Raw genomic sequence first — 21,518 nt, 5'->3', positions numbered from 1 at the left:
TTGTGGATAGTAGCACTATAGTCAATTTTTATGAAGAGTTTCATACTCAAAAACCATTTGTTCAGCTGAGTTCTGCCTACTACACACGGGTAAAATGTTTTTTTTTTAAGAGAGAAAGATATAAATAAAACTCATAAATCTTTGATGAAAAAAATGTTGAAAAAAAATGAAAGAAAATGTGTTTTCAGGGCCTTTAAATTCCCAAATGAGCAATAAAAAGGATCTTTGATTAATTCAAATTGAAAAGTCGACACAAGTAGAGAATATAGACCCGAAAAAATGAATCTGAATCCACATTTCACTAAATCCTCCAGTTACTACCTTCATCTGAGACCAACCGTGTTAACGAGCAAGTGATCCTGCTAATTGACTGTTTAACGAACCAGCTTAATCTCTTCCAGGACGATGGTTGTCAAGGTTACCAGAGTGATGTTTCCCCTCATGCTCAGTTTGTTTCTGGCAGTTTCATCTCCCATTTGGCCCCTGACTCCTGCAGGTAAGACCATTTATCTATCTATCTATCTATCTATCTACGAAATCTCTGTCTGTCTGTGGAACCCTCGCATGGTCAAGCCCCTGTGATACCGCTCTCAGCCACTGGGATTTTGTGGCGCTGTTTTACACTTGCAATGGGCATGCACATTGCACACGCTATGGGCAGGCGTATATTTTCCTTTGCTGGACTGATTAACAGGCCCCATAGACGTCGTCTGAATGCAACACTGTTTGAGAAGTTAGTTGTGCTTAAAGGCATCAACTGTGGAGACAAAACTAGCTAAGGTTACACATTCTCCTTTGCTCACACAAGGACAGGTTGTTTTTTTGATACTGCTGTGGACTTTTACTGGCACAACAAGTTTATTATTATTATTTATTACATGTATATACAATGTTTTATCAGTACAACATTTTAGTAATAAGTTTTTATCATCCATCCATCCATCCATCTATCTATCTATCTATCTATCTATCTATCTATCTATCTATCTATCTATCTATCTATCTATCTATCTATCTATCTATCATCCATCCATCCATCCATCCATCCATTCATCCATCCATCCATCCATCCATCTATCTATCTATCTATCTATCTAAGTCTTTGCCAATCAATGTGTTCCTAATGACTGTATATCATTGTTTTCTGTGTCTGTTTTAATTAGTGCTTTAAAAAAAAGCTGCAAGCAGACATTAAAAAACACTCGAATGTCAATACTGCAGAATGAGCAGTTCAGACATATAGAGTTATAGTATGTGACATGTTTAAATCAACCTGCAGTATCTTCCATCACTAGTGGCCTTCCAGCTGCCACCCTGCCAGCTCATCAACCAAACAGTGTCTGTGGAGAAAGAGGGCTGTGCCACGTGTCACCCGGTGGAAACAACCATCTGCAGCGGCCACTGCATCACCAAGGTACACTGTCTGCAATGCATGACACAATCATTCTGAGATGCTGTGCAGGCTGAGAGGATTGCACAACAAAAAAAGTAATGAAATGAGGAATATGTTACTTAAAATAAGCAAAATGATCTGCCAACAGAACAGGAAAATTTGACTTGGCGAGTAAATATATCTAGCCTTAAAAACCCTGCAAATGTCTTAAAACTGGCGTATTCATACTAAAAACAAGTAGATCTGTACTGATAAAAGGAAAAGATTTAAGAATGATTGTCTCAGTATGTAGGAAAATGTGCTTAAATTCAGCATATGCAAGGCAAGGCAGCTTTATTTATATAGCCCCCCCTCCCACCACCCTTAGTGCCATCATCTTCCAATAAGGTTTTATGTAAGGCAACATATCTTAACCCTCCTGTTGTCCTCGAGTCAAGGAAGGAAGGAAAGAGGGAAGGAAAGAAGGAGGGAGGAAGGAAGGATGGAAGGAAAGGAAGGCAGAAAGGAAGGAAGGAAGGGAGTAAGGTCGGAGGGAGGGAGAAAGGAAAAGAGGAAGGGAGGAAGAAAGGAAAGAAGGACAGAGAAAAGAAGGAAGGGAGGAAGATGGGGGGAGGAAAGAAAGAGAGAAGGAGGGGGGAAGAAAGAAGGAAAGGAAGGAAGGAGGGAGGGAAGGAAAGAAGGAGGGAGGGAGGGAGGAAGAAAAGACAGAAGGAAGGAAAGTAAGAGAGAAGGAGGGAGGAAGGAAGGACAGAGGAAAGGAAGGAAGGGTGGAAAGAAGGAACAGTAAAAACAGACGACAGGAACAGCTACACTTAAAAGTCCTAACATGCCGTTTTTTGCAGTGTGTGGCATCAGTCTTGACTCTTTCCTCGTGCTTCCCTCCAGGACCCCGTCATCAAGATACCGTACAGCAAAGTGTACCAGCATGTGTGCACGTATCGGGACTTTTACTACAAGACCTTTGAGCTTCCCGACTGTCCTAGCGGTGTGGATCCCATGGTCACCTACCCCGTGGCTTTGAGCTGTCACTGCAGCCGCTGTGCCATGGACACGTCCGACTGCACCTTTGAGAGCCTGCAGCCCGACTTCTGCATGAATGACATACCTTTCTACTACTAGGCTTAAGTTGTAGCATCTTATAACACAATAAAAACTAAATACAGATGCAAAAAAACTGCTCTTTTTATAGGTTGTGCTAAATAAAGGTTGTCACACAGAGTAAAGAGTGATGTTTCAATATGTAGTAACATAACTGTTGGTGCATTTTCATGAACAGGAAGACTGAAGGTTGCTGTTGCATGAAAGATCTTATCAGTCTGTGATAGCATGGTGGATGAAACTGGAGTGCAAAACCAATTTTGTTATCAGGGTTATAAAATGAGCTCTAATCTTTGGCACTAATCTTTAAAAATAAATTAATTAATCGTATGTCATAAAACATGATGCAATTATATCTATCCACAGAGTAATGTTAACAATACATTGATGTTCATATGTTAAAAAAAATGTACCAAGTGTGATGTTGTGTTCTCTGCATGCAAACAGACTACAATATATATGTTGAGTGATGACACCCAGTAGCTTTGTGATTATCTACATCTTATCTGAGGAGGAGAGAAAAAAGCTAGACAGGTATGGATGTATGAATAGTACATCAGAAGTTACATTTTTATTTTTTACATGCACATTAGACCTACAGTAACATGCTGGGTTAAACTGCTCAGTTGTTATGTTGCCATTTGAATACTGCAATTTGGAAACTTGAAAGCAATAACAATTTCATTTCAATCTCACTTTTCAAAAACGGAGTTACAAAGTGCTGCACACCCATAAAATACAGTAAAGTAATGAAAGTCACAGGAAAAGACAAAGGTTTCAGTTAATAAAGCACATATTACACATATGAATATAAAAATCAATACACATGAGTAAAACACACACAGAAAGTATATGAATAAGTACAAAACTAAATAAAAACAGAAATACAAACATCATGATTAAGAATAAAAAGCATCTTTATACAACATGCCTCATCTCTCGTCTACATCTCTAGCATGAGCTTGAATAAATGTAAAAGCAGCCACAGCCTCACACATGTAAAATAATGATCTGCAATCTGTCCTGGATGTAGATCCCTAAGAAATGAGCCGTAATGGCTGCTACAGACAACTAGTTTCTGTGTTTACCTTCATTCAGACTCTGAAACAAACGATTGAAATGAAACTTTGATTCAGTCCTCATTTTCCTGAATCTATATAAAAAGGCTGGGGAGTAAAAAGTGAGCACGACCCATAAAGCCACATTTATTTGAAATATACAATGTTGAAATTAGGGTTAGTGTGTCCCTTTAACCAACATGCCTAAATATATCCATAAAAAAATAATTTGCTGATCCAGTATGTGAGCTTCATTTTAAAGAGACAGAGCTTCTACAGAAACATTTGTTTTTAATTGACCGTCAGGTGTCTTATTGTATATCAGTGACTCTCTTGTCCCCTTTCCTTTCTATTTCCCTGAATTTCTCTCTGCTTACACAGAGCTGACTGCCGTCATGTTATTATCATTTACAGCAATGATCTGCTGCTGCTGTGTTTCCATCCTGCAACAACACACTGAGGCTAAAATCTTGTCTATGGCCCCTTTTCTCATGAAAATATACAGAACCAAGTCTCCAAGAGGATTGAAGAAGATGAATGTATAAGGGTCAATGATAATAACGTCTGGTGCTATGGTCCAAATTAGGAAAGGCAGGAACAGCAGAGTGTAATTAAGCAACACCAGAATCGTAGCTCCAACAATTCGTCGTTTTTCCTCAGAGGACACAGAGATGGCAGCAGACAGGCCTTTAAAGATCCCAACCACAGAGAAGATGAGCACAGGGAAGGGGAGGAGAAGGAATACTCCAACGGGCATGGGTCCACTGCCACTGAATACGGCAGAACAGATAACGACCAAAGCTAAGACCCAGACCACAACACAGACCTCCACTGAGACCTTCACGGTTCTTCTGAAGCGGTACCACAGAGGCCAGGCGATGAGCAAATACCTGTAATACAAGATAGAAACATAGATCATCTTAATATCATCAGTTCCAGTATAATCAGGATCTCAAGGATGCTTCAGAAATATATTGAGATTTAATGATCAAACACATGTAAGTACTAGGGCTGTCACTTCTTATTTGAAATTTGAACATTATTTTGAATGTGGGGTTGTGACAGTTCCTCTGCTTTGCTGCTCTTGTTACTGCTGTGTTGTGTCTGCAGACACCAGAGGCCTGTACTACGAAGCTGGATTAACCTATCCAGGATCTCTCTCCGTTACCTGGGTTGACTTAACCAGATCTTCGCAGTCCAGGATAAGCGGTACTACGAAGCTGGATATCAACTCGGTAAATCAACCCAGGGTTTTCCAATCTGGATCTCTGCGCGTTCACATAAAGGGGAGGTGTTTGCAGCGTCTGACCAATCACAAACATGCAGAAACCCTGCAGAGCAGACTACTTTACCATGGAGGAGCAGACAATTATTCTTCAACAATATGAAGAATTCAAACATCATCCAGGCCAAAAGCAACACTGATGATGCAGCAGCAAAAACCAGGAAGGAATGCTGGCAGAAAATTGCCGACTCTGTTAATGTGTAAATTCACGAGATCATACAATATTAATTTATCGGACAATATAAACGGACAGCACTCTGATCACACAATGCCACTTTATTACGGCACAGACGTTTGGGGCAGATCGCTTCCTCAGTGCCCTTCCTTTCATAGCGACATTAAGTTAGTTTAATATTCAACATTCAAAATATAAACCTATTATGCGCTTCAACCATTTGAGTGAATGATTTCAAACCAACTGTATATCATACAGAATAATATCCCTCATGTGCCTCAAGGCTTATTTTACAAATATATCTTTTCGTCAATTTTTTACAATTACAATAAATAAATACAGTTATTATGCTCCCTGACACTTTGATCTCAGGATGTCAAACCTACAGAATAATATCCCCCACGTGCCTCAATGATTATTTTTTAAATATATATTTTGGCCAATTAAAAAATTGCATCTATCCCTAAAAGCTCATTCTCTCCTAAGCGCTCCTCTCGCGATCCGCGCACCAATGTTGACAGCCAGGATCTTTTAAGAATGGGCAGGTCATTTTCTAAGAGAGCTGATTGGTCAGGAGGTGGTGCTTTTGTACTCGCTGATCTCTTATCCAGAACATAACCTGCTCCGGAGCAGGTTGGCCGTTCAGCATAAGTTACCATGGTGATTTACCCCGGTAAGAAGTGAACCAGCTTCGTAGTACGGAAAACCCAGGGTTAACCCTGAAGTTACCTCGATAAGAGAAAATCCAGCTTCGTAGTACAGGCCTCTGGGGTCCGTTCCATAAAGCAAGCTCAGAAAAGCAGCGCTTATTGTCAAACACCTGACTTGAATGAGCCTAGCAAATGAGATCAGGCTAAAGCAGTTCCATAAAGGCCGATCCACGTTCACACGATCAAACTAATTCAAGACAGGCTCGAGTATTCAGACTAATTGCGTGTGCACGCCATTCATGAGCAGCCCACGACGTCAAACACAGATCAAACGGATTCACAATGACAAAATCTACCACAATAGAGCCACAGAGCAGCAGCAGTCTCTAGCACACACTTCTGAAGACATATGAAGGATTTAAACATATGATCACAACAAACAATAAATAAAATCCAGGAGAAAAGGCTGGCAGGAAATTGCTGATCGATTGAATAGGTCTGATCTGTCTCTAAAGGTGTGCTCTTGTTCCAGAGCCCTGCGTGCTATAGCAGCTCTGTCATGTACAACCTCCTCAATCAAGGGACAGGCCTTGACTAACAGAGAAACAGTGCATGGGTTGAGGTTGTTACTGGACCTTAATCAAGTAACAGAAAAAGAGAAACGCCTAGACATGCATCCACTAAACACAGCTTTGTTTACTTTTATGACATTATTTTAAATGTACCTATCAATAACCAATACCTTTAAAACGGCGCTTCTGACCCATTAAAGGCATGGATTTAAATAGTACATCACCTGTCCAAATATTTTTGCAGTTGTTCAATATTTATGAGGCTGTTATTCTGTCAGGCCTCAATGTTCAATATTATAAACACACAAACATATATATATATATGTACATATATATAATTAAGATGACTATGTACTCAACTTTAGGGCTATGTATGAATATATATATATATATATATATATATATATATGAGTATTAAGTTAACGATATATATGTGTATATATATTTATATTATTAAGTCGACTTTATGTGAACTTTCTTTTAAATGATGGCGATTAATGAGAAAGAAATCTCTTTTCTTTCAGGCCTGACAACTAGCCTGGTCCGGACCAGGTTAGTTTGCCAGCATAAGTTGCCGTGGTAACTGAGCTTGAACTATGCTGAATTTGTTTCATGGAACCAAATCTGCTGGAAAATGAGCCAGACTAATGAAATAAACCTGGTTTATTTGGTAATCCTGGAACAGCGCCCTGGACCCGATGTGCCATGCTCTCCTCTCCCCAACACACTCCTGCATTGCTTTCTTGGTTCATTTACCTTGTCTCACACACACACACACAGACACACACACACACACACACACACACACACACACACACACACAAACCACACACTCACTCATCCACTTCCTAGATGACTGTTTTTACAGACCCTACCTATCTGTTGTTTTCACTATCATGTGACTCCCCTTTATTGCCACACTCTAGACTCTAGAGGTGAAAAGTTCATACTCAAGCTGTAATGAGCTGCAAGAATGTAGGCTGCAGTCTGTATCAGACCATCTGAAGTAGTTTTCTTTATGATCCAGCAGAGGGTGCTCTAAGACTTCACCAGGTCCACCTGTTGCATTCCCTGTTGACCTATCAATGAACAAAAGTAACTACAACACTAAACCGTTTGAAGAGCTGCGTGTGGGAGTATTTTGGATTCCACACCGTGGACGGCAAAGTCAGGATCAAAGATAGGGCTATTAGTCCACTCTGTAAAACATGCTAGCTAACCAACCCACTGAGCCAGTGGAGGTGGTGGCAACACAGAAGAGCAGCGCCAAATGTACAACCTCATTTGACTGCATATTATTCAGCACACTCAGTCTGATGTCAGCCACATTCATATTACAGTTTTTTTCTATTGGTTTGGCTCATTTCTTGAAACAGAAATTACATTCTCAAAACTCTAAGATCATTTGGCAGAACAGTCTTACAGTTCAGCACAACACCATAGTTCACTTGCAAAAGCTCATATCTCTCCCAAAACTGTTCACTCATGCTTCAATACTAAATTCCTTTCCCATATAAATAGTCAGTGCCACCAAAAGGCAAAAGATCCTTCTCAATTGCTTTGGCTCATTTCTCGAAACAGACTGGACATTCTCAACACTCTTGGTGCTTGGTGCCAAAATAACCTGGATGGTTCAGCACAACACCATGGTTCATCTCCAAAAGCTCATATCTCTCCCAAAACAGTTCACTCATGTGTCAAAACTAAATTTCTTTCTCATATAAACAGTCAGTGCCCCCAAAATGCATTGTCCCTTTGGCATTGTGTGAGCACTGCAAGTCAAAATGGTTAGATGTTTTGTCACTATGGCAGAGGACCATTGAAATATCCCTTATGTCCACCTCTCAGTCTTAGCACAGTCCTTCATTCACAATGGTTACTGTACTAGTTGTTTTGTCTAGCTAACAGAACACAATTGTGTATAAAACTGAAAAAAGAAAAGAAAAAAAGGACTTTACGGTAAGAGTACCCTCCAAACACATTGCACTCATACTGCCAAGGAAATTGTAACCATTTTTATTCATACACATAAAGTAACTTCGATACATCAGAGTTACTAAAAGAAAATGTATACAGCACAATATACTGTAATATAAACATACACACAAAAAACAAGGAAAATTATATGTAGCCTACAGTGCTGTAAATAAAGCCGGAGATTCAAAACTAACATTTCTTCACTGGTCGCTGTCCTCACCCTCCCTCTCCTGGTCATCATCCTCACCCTCCTGGCCATCCACATGCTGCTGTCTGTCTGGCCACAGATTCTTGTCCACATCACAGTGTATATTCTCCCTTGCGATGCAACGAGGGAAGAAACGGCGTGCATGTCGCAACCATCCCCTGCACTGATCTCCTGTAATGTCATCACACGCAGCATCCATTGCATGGAGCAAGGACCTCTGATTTTGAGTCTGATGCTCATACACTCTCCACCTCCAAGCGGAGAAAAACTCCTCAATAGGATTGAGGAAAGGAGAGTAGGGTGGTAGGAACACCATGACCATCCTTGGATGAGTAGTGAACCAGGCTCTGATGAGCGGGCCACGGTGGAAATTCTCATTGTCCCACACAATTACATACTTTGGTAGGTGAGGTCCTACGAGACCTCTCTCATTTTCAGGGATCAAATCAGAGCCGCTGGTTGATAATATGGTCTATAAGTGTGGCCTGAATTTCATCTGGAACAGCATGGTGTCTTCTTGCTCCTCAACCTCTTCCCCCTATTCTACCACCATGCACCCTTACTCCTCCTCCTCTTCTTCTTCCTCTTCCTCGAGCAGGCAGTTGCCCTTGTTCATTTACTTGGACAGGTGCCTCCATGTTCACAAATTGTACTAGTCCTGGTCAAGCTCTATATATACATGTTTGGCAGCATTCACTATCATGGACAGCACCTGTCAGGTAACTAAACATATTCTTTGATTGGTCATCTGAGATGTGTGAAACTCCTCCTTCCTTAGTCAAGTTCTATTTTCACCTGACTGTCAATTAATCAATTTATCAAATGTTCCAAGAGATTCATATATGATATTCATGGTATTAGGTTATTGACTTATTTTGACAATTGAACAGACTATTTTGCATGTGATGACTTATAGAATGAAATGATGCTGACATGTTTTGGAGAGAACAACCATTAGACTGAGAATCAATCAATCAGTTTAGATCAACAGGATCTATTCACTTGGAAATTGTGCTAAATGTAGGCTAACTGTGCTAACTGTAGGCTACCTGTACTTAATCATTTGCAAGGATGTACAAAGACATTTGCAAAGTGATGAAATCAATGAGAAATACAATTCTGTTGTGAACAATTGTAAAAGTAGTTTGGAGGTTTGTCCATGGTGTTTTGAGAATGTAATTTCTGTTTCAAGAAATGAGCCAAACCAATGGGAAAAAACTGTAATAAATTAATTGCAGGTCTTTACAATTTTGTTCAAACATTTTTGAAAAAGTGACAACCCTAGCAATACACACATAATAAGAAAACAGATAGTTACCTTTCCAGGGAAATACAGACCATGAAGCCGATACTGGCCATTAGACCAACGAAGTAAATTACGAAGGTGGTGAAGTCCAGAAACCTCTCGTGTTTTCCCAACCATGTGGCCATGCAACAGAGCTGAATAAAGTCAGAGATGAGAAGGTTGATGACGTAGATTGGAGCAACGTGATCATGACGTACCTGCAGGAGACCATGAATAGAAAAAGCACTTCAATGGTAAACATGCTGCTCTGAACTTTGTCATGTCTGTGAATATTGTGTAAATGGAATTTTAGGATTGGGCAACATCTTGAAATTATTTGATTAATAATGTCAACAATAATGTCTAAATTGTAAAACTGAGTTATTACAAATGAACAAAAAGGTTGTTTTAAGTCCAAAAGTAACACAGATGGTAACTAACCATATCAGTCATAATGATACTACTAAATAATAATAATACTAAATACTATAAAAACCTGATCATTAAACCCCTGATCATTAAAGTCTACTGATTGATCCCTATAAAAAAAAAACTTCAAAAAAGTTAAAAATGATCCCATCTATGATCTACTTTGAGTTCTGTTGTTGAGAATTCCTCATATTGATCAGACCAAGATGTTCAAAAGAGGGTTTCTTAAAGGGCACCTTTACAATTACAACATTTATTTTAATTATTTATTAAATACACCTACTGTCACAGTCTGCTCTGCTCCTCCCCTGCTCTGCTGCTCAGCCACACCCCTCATCAGTCTAACAGCCTTCACCTGCTGCTCTCACCTGCTCACCATCTCCAATCAAGCCAGTATATGAGCAGCCTCACTCCACTCACTCTTTGCCAGATTGTCTTTGCTTCCATGCCTGACTCTCCAGTACTTACTCCCGGATTGCTCACCTGTTATCGACCCGACTTGCCACCGACCACCGCCTCTCGTCTCAGTCCCGGTAAACCCACCAGTCTTCTGTCCCTGACCTCGAGTATTGCCTGTCTGTTTTCTGCTCCTCGTCTGCCTGTGGCTGGTTGGCACTTGGCCGGTTTCTGCTCATCAAGAAACCCACCTGATCAGCTTCACTTCTCCAGCGGGACTTCCATTAGCAGTGAGTTTCCCCCCTTACCTGCCATGCTCACCTGGACCTGGTTCTCTGCTGCCATCCTCTGACCTGCTGTGCTTATTTTGCTGAATAAAGACTGTTTCATACAAGTTCCTGGTTCTATTGTGCTGCTATTGGGTTCACTCCATACCCGTTACACCTACCTTTAAAGGACATGACCAGCATTTTTTTGTACATTTTTCTTATTTCTTCTTTGTCAACAAATGTCATGTGCAGAGCCAAACCACCAAGCATGTGTGCATGTATCCAAATCTGTTTTATCTTGATCCTAAATAAGTTACAGTAACCAGGAACAAAAGAACATATCTTCCAGTGCGGCTGTTCATTTACATGTTCTTAATGGTTTTTGGTAACAACTGAGGTCTACAGCACAGAGGAAGATATATCAGGCTTGATTTTGCTGAAAATAAGAACAATATAGAAAATTGCCAACCAAGTCCTTTAACTCCAAAATCTATTAAGATCCGTCACTATATAATATTCAGTATAATGTACACACCAGAGAATACAGATAGTAGATGGCCAGTATGATCAAAGGAAGACCGACGATGACGATCCAAAACTCAATCTGTACATAAATCGGTGGCTCATGATAGCTGTTGTTCTGGAACGTGTTGTTGCTGTACTGTTCCTCCATTCTTCAGAGACCTATTAGATTATAAAGAGAGACACACACACACACACACACACACACACACACACACACACACACACACACACACACACACACACACACACACACACACACACACACACACACACACACACACACACACACACACAGCGTCCCCAAAACATTAAGCATTACATACAAAAAAATGTGTGAAACTGCATATTGATCTTAATGACTGTTTCAGTTTTCTTGTATTAAGTTTCTACATGTACCAATACCTCTGAACTGGTCTGTTAATCAACAATAAAGTGATAAATGTAGTAAATGTACCTTTGAAAGCTGAAGGACCACAACCTGAATGACTTCTGTATGCTGGTGTCTGTTTACTGTCCTCTGCATCAAACCAGTGTGCAGAATATATCCGCTGTGTGTTTGGTGTATGTGGACAGATGACCTGTATTTCACATGCATTTCCGCATCATGGTTTCTTAACCAATATCTTCCTGTGGTTTTTCTATGAAAATGCATTTTGGTTTTACTAATTAAGCTTATCTATGTGCACATAACATTCAACAGAAAGGGGGGGGAAAAAGACAAGCAAACATGAACATAGTGTAATTAAGTAAGCAGAGTTAATTTAAATGACAAAGTTCTTCACAGTACAAGATAAAAGACAAAGAAAGAGTAATATATAAAAAAAGACTATAAGATCAATAAATTAAATAGGTAAAGTAGATATTTGACTACACAGATCCTAAATCCAGTAGGAGACAGTTCCATAATGGAGGAGCCTCAATTTTAAAGGCACAGTCACCTTTAGTTTTGAGTCTGGAGTGAGGAACTACCAACAAGAGGATCTTAGAGATATAATAAGATAGAGTACACCTTACATTAAATGATCAAGGCTCCCAGTCTGCCTGTGATCTAGCCTGTTTCACTACAGGCAGATTCCTCTCACTTGTTACAGACAGCAGGGAAATGAAATGAATTAATCAATAAATACAAACTGTGGATCCAACATGAAAACTGTTTTGGTTCAGTAAATGTATTCTGTCAGTCAGCTTGGTGAAGACCGGCCGCTGTCCCTGCTGAAAGATGGCTGGTTTTGTTAACAGAGACGTCCAAAAGTCTGTCTTGCTTCCTATCTGGATTCCCAGTTAGAGGCTAAGTGTGAGGCATACAAATCACAACATAAATAACTCCTCTCCCTCATTCTGCAAGGAGCAATGGCAATCAGTGCCTGGTTTGTCGACTGGGGATTAAGCATAGGCTAGAACGCACAGATACACCTGTTTCATGTACTGTCCACTGACAGAAACAAACAGAGCAAGCAACTGTCCTACTCACTTGGTAGAGAGACAGAAGAAAAGTAAGTTGTCTTTGCAGGTTAAAAATGTGTGAGTGAACGAAAAATGTGTGTGTGTGTCTTTACATGAGTCGTGTCGTCAGAGTTTCATGCTTGCAACACTTTATCTTCCGTTTTAATCTTAATTTTAGGAAGTTACACAATCACATTTGCTAATTACCTAGAATGTGAAAAGAAGAAGAATAAAAAGCAGCTTTATAAAACATGCCTGATCTCTTGTCTACCTCTCTAGCATGAGCTTGAATAAATGTAGAGGCAGCCACAGCCTCACACATGTAAATGTCCAGCTCCTTCACAGACTCAGACTCGAGACATCAAAGAGAGTGCAGAAAGCCTCCTTACTGCAAATCGGCCTTAAAAAAAAAAAAAAAAAAAAAGTATTCTTTCTCTTACTTCTCTTTTTTGACTTTCCCACTGGGCTTTTGGTTGCAGCTACCGCTGTCAATTTCTAGCTAAGTGATCACTTTCCACACACCAGATGATACAATCTAACCACAGTGCATTGTGACATGCTGACCAATTGTCACTTTCCCAGCCATCAAAATAAGAATTTACACAGTGAATCATGAGACTTTATTTGCTTCACATGAAAACAACAATAATAATCTATTTCTGTGAGTATTTTTTTCTCCCATCACAGATGGTAGATCCGGGCCAGCTTGTATCTCTTTCCCTCTATTTACTTGAATTTCTCCCTTCCTTTACTCTGTTAGCTTCTCTGCCAACACAGAGCTGACTGTCAACATCAGAGGTCACTAGTAGGCATGTAACTGGTGAAATATTGAGGATTGTTAAATTTTGTTTATCCAGCTATTACAGTAAAAGTAGAGCGGGCCCTCAGAAACTCACAGACCACTGTGCATAGCAAGACCTCGACTCGGCATGTTGTGGATTGGTGGAAGGAATATTTTGAAGACCTCCTCAATCCCACCGACCTAGATGTGGTCTATCCCTGGGGCTGAAGTCGCTGAGGTGGTCAAAAAGCTCCTCGGTGGCAGGGCCCCGGGAGTGGATGAGATTTGCCCCGAGTTCCTCAAGGCCCTGGATGTTGTGGGGCTGTCATGGCTGACACGACTCTGCAGTACACGTGGACATCGGGTACAGTGCCTCTGGATTGGCAGACTGGGGTGGTGGTCCCTCTTTTTAAAAAAGGGGACCGGAGGGTGTGTTCCAACTACAGGGGGACCACACTCCTCAGCCTCCCTGGTAAGGTCTATTCAGGGGTACTGGAGAAGAGGGTCCACATGTGTTTTGTGGACTTGGAGAAGGCATTCGACCGTGCCCCTCGGGGAGTCCTGTCGGGGGTTCTCCGGGAGTACGGGGTATCGGACCCCCTGATACGGGCCCTTTATACTGCCCTTTGTCACCGATCCTGTTCATAATCTTTATGGGCAGGATTTCTAGCCGCAGCCAGGGCGTTGAGGGGGTACGGTTTGGTGACCTCAGGATTGGGTCACTGCTTTTTGCAGATGATGTAGTCCTGTTGGCTTCATCAGACTGTGCCCTCCAACTCTCACTGGATCGGTTCGCCGCCGAGTGTGAAGCGACCGGGATGAGAATCAGCACTTCCTTTAGTTTTGACTCTGGAGTGAGGAACTACCAACAAAATGATCTTAGAGATATAATAAGATATAGTACACCTTACATTGAATGATCAAGGCTCCCAGTCTGCCTGTGATCTAGCCTGTTTCACTACAGGCAGATTCCTCTCACTTGTTACAGACAGCAGGGAAATAAAAGCATCGAATCAATAAATACAAACTGTGGATCCAACATGAAAACTGTTTTGGTTCAGTAAATGTATTCTGTCAGTCAGCTTGGTGAAGACCGGCCGCTGTCCCTGCTGAAAGATGGCTGGTTTTGTTAACAGAGACGTCCAAAAGTCTGTCTTGCTTCCTATCTGGATTCCCAGTTAGAGGCTAAGTGTGAGGCATACAAATCACAACATAAATAACTCCTCTCCCTCATTCTGCAAGGAGCAATGGCAATCAGTGCCTGGTTTGTCGACTGGGGATTAAGCATAGGCTAGAACGCACAGATACACCTGTTTCATGTACTGTCCACTGACAGAAACAAACAGAGCAAGCAACTGTCCTACTCACTTGGTAGAGAGACAAAAGAAAAGTAAGTTGTCTTTGCAGGTTAAAAATGTGTGAGTGAACGAAAAATGTGTGTGTGTGTCTTTACATGAGTCGTGTCGTCAGAGTTTCATGCTTGCAACACTTTATCTTCCGTTTTAATCTTAATTTTAGGAAGTTACACAATCACATTTGCTAATTACCTAGAATGTGAAAAGAAGAAGAATAAAAAGCAGCTTTATAAAACATGCCTGATCTCTTGTCTACCTCTCTAGCATGAGCTTGAATAAATGTAGAGGCAGCCACAGCCTCACACATGTAAATGTCCAGCTCCTTCACAGACTCAGACTCGAGACATCAAAGAGAGTGCAGAAAGCCTCCTTACTGCAAATCGGCCTTAAAAAAAAAAAAAAAAAAAAGTATTCTTTCTCTTACTTCTCTTTTTTGACTTTCCCACTGGGCTTTTGGTTGCAGCTACCGCTGTCAATTTCTAGCTAAGTGATCACTTTCCACACACCAGATGATACAATCTAACCACAGTGCATGCTGACCAATTGTCACTTTACCAGCCATCAAACATATTCTTTTATATTCTTATTTTATTTATTTAAATCCCACAAGTTTAGTGTACCGCTCCCTGAGCTACTACCTTGTCGTGGTGGAGGGGTTTGAGTGTCCCAATGACCCCAGGAGCTCAGTTATCGGGGCTTTATGCCCCTGGTATAGTCATCCATGGCAAGCAGGTCCGGGGGGAGGGACTAGACAAAACGTAGCTCACAATACCCTTTTTGATGAGCAAAATACTTGGTCCTACAGTTCCCTTGCCCGGACATGGGTCACCGGGGCCCCCCCTTGGAGCTAGGCCTGGGGGTGGGGCTCGATGGCGAGCACCTGGTGGCCGGGCCTTCACCCATGGGGCCTGGCCAGGCACAGCCCGAAGAGGGAACATGGGACCCACTTCCAGTAGGCCCATCACCCTCAGGAGGGGCCAAAGGGATTGGGTGCAGTGCGAGCTGGGCGGGGTAGGAGTTTACCCCAGTGGATGAAAGGGTAGCCTCCCTCTGCCTTTGGGTGGGTGACAGATCCTGACTTTTGTTTGCGCCTATGGTCCAAACAGTTCAGAGTATTCACCCTTTCTGGACTCCATGGAGGGGTTGCTGGACAGTGCTCCCTCTGGGGATTCCCTCGTTCTGCTGGGGGACTTCAGCGCTCACGTTGGCAGCGACAGTGAGACCTGGAAGGGTGTGATTGAGAGGAACACGCCCCCCCCCCGATCTGAACCCGAGTGGTGTTTTGTTATTGGACTTCTGTGCTTGTCACAGATTGTCTATAACGAACACCATGTTCAAGCATAAGGGTGTCCACATATGCACTTGTCACCAGGACACCCTAGGCTGCAGTTTGATGATTGACTTTGCCGTTGTGTCGTCAGACTTGCGGCCGCATGTCTTGGACACTCTGTGAAGAGAGGGGCGGAGCTGTCAACTGATCACCACCTGGTGGTGAGTTCGCTCCGATGGTAGGGGAGAAATTTATTGTGAGGGACTGCTGGGAACATCTGGTAGAGTCTCCTGTCAGAGAGAGTTTCAACTCCCACCTCCGGGAGAGCTTTGACCATGTACCGAGGGAGGCGGGGGACATTGAGTCCGAGTGGGCCATGTTCCGTGCCTCCATTGTAAAGGCGGCTGACCGGTGCTGTGGCTGTAAGGTTGTCGTGCCTGACGTGGCGGCAATACCCTAACCCGCTGGTGGACACCAAGCTGAAGAAGGAGTCCTATAGGGCCTTTTTGGCCTGTGGGAGGCAGCAGGCAGGTACTGGAAGGCCATGCAGAGGGCAGCTGCGGTGGTCGCTGAGGCAAAAACCCGGACATGGGAGGAGTTCAGTGAGGCCATGGAAAACGACTTCCGGACGGCTTCAAAGAGGTTCTGGACCACCATCCGGCGTTTCAGGAGGGGGAAGCAGTGCGCCGTCAACACTGTATATGGTGGGGACGGTGCGCTGCTGACCTTGACTCGGGACGTTGTGGATCTGTGGGAGGAATACTTCGAAGCCATCCTCAATCCCACCAACATGCCTTCCGGTAAGGAAGCAGGGCCTGGGGACCCTCACTGAAGCCCCACATATGTTTATCATATTTAGAAACAAAATGTAAGTATATGAGTGAACGAAAAATGTGTGTGTGTGTGTGTCTTTACATGAGTCGTGTCTTCAGAGTTTCATGCTTGCAACACTTTATCTTCCGTTTTAATCTTAATTTTAGGATGTTACACAATCACATTTGCTAATTACCTAGAATGTGAAAAGAAGAAGAAGAAAAAGCAGCTTTATAAAACATGCCTGATCTCTTGTCTACCTCTCTAGCATGAGCTTGAATAAATGTAAAGGCAGCCACAGCCTCACACATGTAAAAGTCCAGCTCCTTCACAGACTTCAAAGAGAGTGCAGAAAGCCTCCTTACTGCAAATCGGCCTTTAAAAAAAAAAAAAAAAAAAAAGTAGTCTTTCTCTTACTTCTCTTTTTTGACTTTCCCACTAGGCTTTTGGTTGCAGCTACCCCTGTCAATTTCTAGCTAAGTGATGACTTTCCACACACCAGATGATACAATCTAACCACAGTGCATTGTGACATGCTGACCAATTGTCACTTTCCCAGCCATCAAAATAAGAAATTACACAGTCAATCATGAGACTTTATTTTTTCCCTATCACAGATGATAGAGCCGGGCCAGCTTGTACCTCTTTCTCTCTATTAACTTGAATTTCTCCCTTCCTTTACTCTGTTAGCTACTCTGCCAACAGAGAGCTGACTGTCAACATCAGAGGTCACTAGTAGGCATGTAACTGGTGAAATATTGAGGATTTGTTAAATTTTGTTTATCCAGCTATTACAGTAAAAGTGGAGCGGGCCCTCAGAAACTCACAGACCACTGTGCATAGCAAGACCTCGACTCGGCATGTTGTGGATTGGTGGAAGGAATATTTTGAAGACCTCCTCAATCCCACCGACCTAGGTGTGGTCTATCCCTGGGGCTGAAGTCGCTGAGGTGGTCAAAAAGCTCCTCGGTGGCAGGGCCCCGGGAGTGGATGAGTGTTGTTGTGTGCAGTTCCTCCATTCTTCAGAGACCTATTGGGTTGTGAAGAGGAAGAGATATTAAAAAAAAATATATATATATATATATATATATATACATACATACACATATACATATATGTTTATACGTATATACACATACATACATACATACATACACTATACACACATACATATATATACATAAACACAGTGAACCCGAAACATTAGACACAGAAATGTGCATTTAACATAGTGACAAGTAAAATCATTTAGCTCAACTAATTGCAAAGATTCAGTCAAATGTCAGATACAGTATATATCAAAATATTTCTCAGCAAAGTGATAGCATCATTGTTCAAATGCACTTCAGTAGTAAGTGAACACATCACCTTTCTGCATATTCATCTTCATGACTGTTTCAGTTTTCTTGTGCTAAATTTCTACATGTACCAATACCTCTGAATTGGTCTGTTAATCAATAAGAAAGTGTTAAATGTAGTAAATGTACCTTTGAAAGCTGCAGGACCACAACCTGAATGACTTCTGTATGCTCAGGGATGGGCACAAATACATCAAAATGTATTTCCAAATAAAATACCAAATACCCACCTTGAAAATGTATCAAAATAAGCTACAAAATACAGCAGCCAAAAAATGTATAAAAATAAAATACTGTATTTTTGTATTTTCAAAATACTACAAAATACTTCTTTTCCCAAGGCAGTTTTTTAAACAACCTTACTCTAAAAGCCCTTTTCATCAATCTCTTCACTTGTACACTACCTGGAAAAAACATCTGAAAGCAAGAGACTCCTCCCATAATCAGTCAACACATTAGATATGCTGACCTAATGTTAGAGACATCCCAATATAAACCTCTGCCCTGAGAAATGTTCCTTAAGTATACTTATTTACTCTCTTGGTGTAATAGATTGCCCACTATGAATCAGTGACAATAACTCAAAGACAAACAATCCAAATTGATTATTTATTTAGAAATTTAAACTAGAGTTTTAACCTTTTCAGTTATTTAACACCATCACTACCAAACTTATGGTGGAATAATTGTGTATACACCTGAAACTGGTGTGTGAATAACCTATGTCAATACAAAAAAAAGTTTTAAAATGAATATTATCTTGTATAGCACTGAGATATTTTATAGGTCAGAGAACATAGACAAATTTAAAGTCTAGAAACAACTGTAAAACAGGAAAATGAAAGAAAAATAGGAAACTCAAGTGTTGCTATCAACACTGTGAACTCAAGTGTTTGTGCTGTCCTTGTGTGAGCAAAGGAGAATGTGTAACTGTTCGGTTCTTTAAGATTCTCCCCACCGAACGGGGCATCAGGAGAGGACACGTTGTTATAACTCGTTGTGGTTTTTTATTTGCTTTGATTGATTTTCCATAGAGTTGTTTAATCCACAATTAGTAGCCACAAATAGCTGATAGCAGATAGCAGGTTATAAACCTATAGAATAGAAAGGCTATGATATAAACAACAATATTAACAGCCATATATTCATAATACCATAAATTCTGAATGCACAAATATAAATATCCATATAAAAACACACAACTATAAATATAGACCTACTGTAAGAATTCATATAAATATATATATCCAGAAACATCAATAGTCAGTATTATTAAGCAGTATAAATACCATAATATAATTAATGTTTAAATTGAATGACAAGCACAACACATTAAACATTACATTGCCACACACAAGCCACATTGCATCACTAATATTGCACGTTAAACTAATAGCCCAAAGTGCTGGCCTAAATGCAAACCAGTGAGTGTAGTTTTAAGTAGTAAAGCTGAGCATAGTAATTCATTATAAGTGTAAAGCGATTGACTACATTACCCATCCTGCCTTGCAAAACAGGAAGTAAACTCATGTGACCGTGAAAGCGCTACAATTCAAACATTAGTCACGGATACCATCAAACCGGCAACGTTGGACCGCAGACAATGTTTATCAATGTGACCAAAGTAAATTATCAAGCATATAAATCGGGCACATACACCGCGACAGCGGCAGCACAAGCAAACAAACTTAAACCGCAGCTCAATGAATGGAAACAGCAGCTTACCGGTGGCGCATCTCTCTTCACGAGACAACATGCCAAAACTAGTGCTCGCTCCCGCTTATAGCCCGTGCTCGTTCATTACCGGATTCCAACTTGCCGCTATGGGATTACTTGTCTACGTTTCACCTGTTTACTGGCCCGCGCTTCAATCAGGTAAGTGAACAGCGAACCTCCCTCTTGTTCACCTGTGTGACGTTACCGTTAATCACCTGTGACTCCCACTTACTCACCCGTGACCTAACGGACGCAACAGTAACCTTAGCCACCTTACCTAGTGGTGTCTCCTCAGTTGAACTTCTCAAACAGTGTTGCATTCAGACGACGTCTATGGGGCCTGGTAATCAGTCCAGCAAAGGAAAATAAACGCCTGCCCATAGCGTGTGCAATGTGCATGCCCATAGCAAGTGTGAAACAGCGCCACAAATTCCCAGTGGCCGAAAGCGGTATCACAGGGGCTTGACCATGCGAGGGTGCCACAGACAGACAGAGATTTTCGTAGACAGATAGATAGATAGATAGATAGTGATGTTTCAATATGTAGTAACATAACTGTTTTTTTCATGAACAGGAAGACTGAAGGTTGCTGTTGCATGAAAGATCTTATCAGTCTGTGATAGCATGGTGGATGAAACTGGAGTGCAAAACCAATTTTGCTATCAGGGTTATAAAATGAGCTCTAATCTTTGGCACTAATCTTTAAAAATGAATAAATTAATCTTATGTCATAAAACATGATGCAATTATATCTATCCACAGAGTAATGTTAACAATACATTTATGTTCATATGTAAAAAAAAAATGTACCAAGTGTGATGTTGTGTTCTCTGCATGCAAACAGTATATATAACAGTAAATATATATGTTGAGTGATGACACCCAGTAGCTTTGTGATTATCTACATCTTATCTGAGGAGGAGAGAAAAAAGCTAGACAGGCATGGATGTATGAATAGTACATCAGAAGTTACATTTTTATTTTATACATGCACATTAGACCTAACATGCTGGATTAAACTGCACAGTTGGTATGTTGCCATTTGAATACTGCAATTTGGAAACTTGAAAGCAATAACAATTTCATTTCAATCTCACTTTTCAAAAACGGAGTTACAAAGTGCTGCACACCCATAAAATACAGTAAAGTAATGAAAGTCACAGGGAAAAGACAAAGGTTTCAGTTAATGAAGCACATATTACAGATATGAATATAAAAATCATTACACATGAGTAAAACACACACAGAAAGTATATGAATAAGTTAAAACCAAAATAAGAACAGAAATACAAAAATCATGATTACGAATAAAAAGCATCTTTATACAACATGCCTGATCTCTTGTCTACATCTCTAGCATGAGCTTGAATAAATGTAAAAGCAGCCACAGCCTCACACATGTAAAATAATGATCTGCAATCTGTCCTGGATGTAGATCCCTAAGAAATGAGCCGTAATGGCT

General features: G+C 41.0%; 2 protein-coding genes across 2 annotated transcripts; one reads left to right on the top strand and one right to left on the bottom strand.

Annotated features, from left to right (window-relative positions):
* The first annotated feature begins 393 nt into the window (after positions 1–393).
* On the top strand, positions 394–2,512 carry LOC128373385 (gonadotropin subunit beta-2). The gene is made up of 3 exons (XM_053333689.1): positions 394–496; positions 1,296–1,414; positions 2,279–2,512. Exons 1-3 carry the CDS (start codon positions 406–408, stop codon positions 2,510–2,512), a joined length of 444 nt encoding a protein of 147 aa, XP_053189664.1. The 5' UTR covers positions 394–405.
* Positions 2,513–3,922: 1,410 nt separating this feature from the next.
* On the bottom strand, positions 3,923–11,468 carry LOC128373303 (G-protein coupled receptor 4-like). The gene is made up of 3 exons (XM_053333592.1): positions 11,331–11,468; positions 9,735–9,919; positions 3,923–4,439 (listed from the first exon to the last, which is right to left on the bottom strand). Exons 1-3 carry the CDS (start codon positions 11,466–11,468, stop codon positions 3,923–3,925), a joined length of 840 nt encoding a protein of 279 aa, XP_053189567.1.
* Between the last annotated feature and the right edge of the window lie 10,050 nt (positions 11,469–21,518).

The sequence above is a fragment of the Scomber japonicus genome, chromosome 14 (assembly GCF_027409825.1).
Source record: "Scomber japonicus isolate fScoJap1 chromosome 14, fScoJap1.pri, whole genome shotgun sequence".
NCBI lineage: Eukaryota > Metazoa > Chordata > Actinopteri > Scombriformes > Scombridae > Scomber > Scomber japonicus.
This window is presented reverse-complemented; position numbering and strand designations above follow the sequence as displayed.